This window comes from Psittacula echo, assembly GCF_963264785.1.
Source record: "Psittacula echo genome assembly, chromosome: 4".
In the NCBI taxonomy this organism is placed as follows: Eukaryota; Metazoa; Chordata; class Aves; order Psittaciformes; family Psittacidae; genus Psittacula; species Psittacula echo.
The window spans coordinates 30,884,835-30,887,023 of NC_137738.1; the positions used below are offsets into that span (position 1 = coordinate 30,884,835).

Below are 2,189 nucleotides of genomic sequence, written 5' to 3' on the forward strand. Positions count from 1 at the left end.
CCAAGCAAATGAAGACAGACCATCACATTAGGGGTGTGACAGAATGACTGGTGATTTAATGCTTCTTGAAGTTTTTTGTCTCCTTCCACAGGGCATTGGTTTTAAAAACAAACAAAACGAGGTAAAATAAATTAATTTATGTACACTTTACATACACTGTGTCACGTGGAGCTTTGCAGCAACAGTAACCAGAAATCACTACAAAACAGAGTTACATGGCTGTTGCAGGCTCTCGGCAGCCTGCAACCTAGAAGGTTGTCATCCTGAGCGTGGTTGGCAAAGTGATCATGTAAACATGTTTAGAAGCATTTACGGTGGACAATGGATGGGCCAGCTTCGTCGTATTCCTGCTTTGTGATCCACATCTGCTGGAAGGTGGACAGGGAGGCCAGGATAGAGCCACCGATCCAGACGGAGTACTTACGCTCAGGTGGGGCAATGATCTAGGAAGAGCCAAGAGAGCAGAGATCAGTAAACATGAAACCACTGCATGGCACAGGGTTTGTGGAAGGGCAGAAGGTGGCTGCTCCTGCATCTGGGTCCTTCATGCTCCAGCCTTACCTTGATCTTCATTGTGCTGGGGGCCAGGGCCGTGATCTCCTTTTGCATGCGGTCAGCAATACCTGGGTACATGGTGGTACCCCCAGACATGACATTGTTGGCATACAGGTCCTTCCTGATGTCAATGTCGCACTTCATGATGCTGTTGTAGGTGGTCTCATGGATACCAGCAGACTCCATACCTGAGGGCAGGGAAGAGGGGAAATGCAGGCACAAGTTAAGCAACATAGCGAGAGCTCTACGGAGGACTTGGAGAGCGGGAGCTGGCAGGGGAGAGGAGAGGGAGTGGGGCACACACACCAATGAAGGAAGGCTGGAAGAGAGTCTCTGGGCAACGGAAACGTTCGTTGCCAATGGTGATGACCTGCCCATCAGGCAGCTCGTAGCTCTTCTCAAGGGAGGAGGAAGAGGCAGCGGTGGCCATCTCATTCTCAAAGTCCAGCGCCACATAGCACAGCTTCTCCTTGATGTCACGGACAATCTCACGTTCAGCTGTCAGGAGGGAGAAAAGGCATCAGTGATTGCAAAGGAGAAACAGGGAACGCTGGCACCTTCTCCATGGGTCTGCCGGGACTCCAAACCCCCAGCACCACACAAACTCCCAACAGGGAGCACTCACAGGGCTTGCAATGGGGCAAGAAGCTGCAGCACCCCAAGACACGCAAGGGTCAGAAGCGAGAGGGGATGTTCCGGGGCACGGAACAGTGCGTACCTGTGGTGACGAAGGAATAGCCACGCTCAGTCAGGATCTTCATCAGGTAGTCAGTGAGGTCCCGGCCGGCCAGATCCAAGCGCATGATGGCATGGGGCAAGGCATACCCTTCATAGATGGGGACATTGTGTGTCACACCATCACCGGAGTCCAGCACGATACCTGGGGAAACAAGAAGCAGTCACCTGAGACACAGCCCACGAAGGGTCCTGCCCTGGGGACAGAGCACTCGTCAGCTGTCAGGGACTAGTCTTGGGCATCCTTGCTTGGGGCCAGCGGGACACCTGCACTCACCAGTGGTACGGCCAGAGGCATACAGGGACAGTACAGCCTGGATGGCCACGTACATGGCAGGGACGTTGAAGGTCTCAAACATGATTTGGGTCATCTTTTCACGGTTGGCTTTGGGGTTCAGGGGGGCCTCAGTGAGCAGGGTGGGGTGCTCCTCAGGGGCTACACGCAGCTCATTGTAGAAGGTGTGGTGCCAGATCTTCTCCATATCATCCCAGTTTGTGATGATGCCATGCTCAATGGGGTACTTCAGGGTCAGGATACCTCTCTTGCTCTGGGCTTCATCTCCTACGTAGGAGTCTTTCTGACCCATACCCACCATGACACCCTGCAGGGAGAAAAGCGGGGGCTCAGCAACCTCTCCACGGGCAGCAGCACGGGGCTCCCCAGCAGGCCGGGCATCCTCCCTCCATGCAGCAGGCTGGGAGGCAGTGGGGACCCAGAGCTCTGGCTGCGCCAGAGCCTCAGGGCAGGCTCAGAAGGGGACGGCGCGTACCTGGTGGCGGGGACGGCCCACGATGGAGGGGAACACGGCCCTCGGGGCATCATCCCCGGCGAAGCCAGCCTTCACCAGGCCGGAGCCGTTGTCGCACACGAGCGCGGTGGTCTCGTCCTCGTCGCACAT

General features: G+C 55.7%; 1 protein-coding gene across 2 annotated transcripts; it reads right to left on the minus strand.

Annotated features, from left to right (window-relative positions):
• Positions 1-299: 299 nt before the first annotated feature.
• Positions 300-2,189, minus strand: ACTA1 (actin alpha 1, skeletal muscle; the record flags this gene model as incomplete). Of its 2 annotated transcripts, none has more annotated exons than XM_080616608.1 (6): positions 300-443; positions 562-743; positions 862-1,053; positions 1,274-1,435; positions 1,568-1,763; positions 2,061-2,189. In XM_080616608.1, 6 exons carry the CDS (start codon positions 2,187-2,189, stop codon positions 300-302), a joined length of 1,005 nt encoding a protein of 334 aa, XP_080472734.1. The 2 variants fall into 2 exon arrangements, with proteins under 2 accessions (XP_080472734.1, XP_080472733.1); XM_080616607.1 differs by having other exon boundaries at positions 1,568-1,892.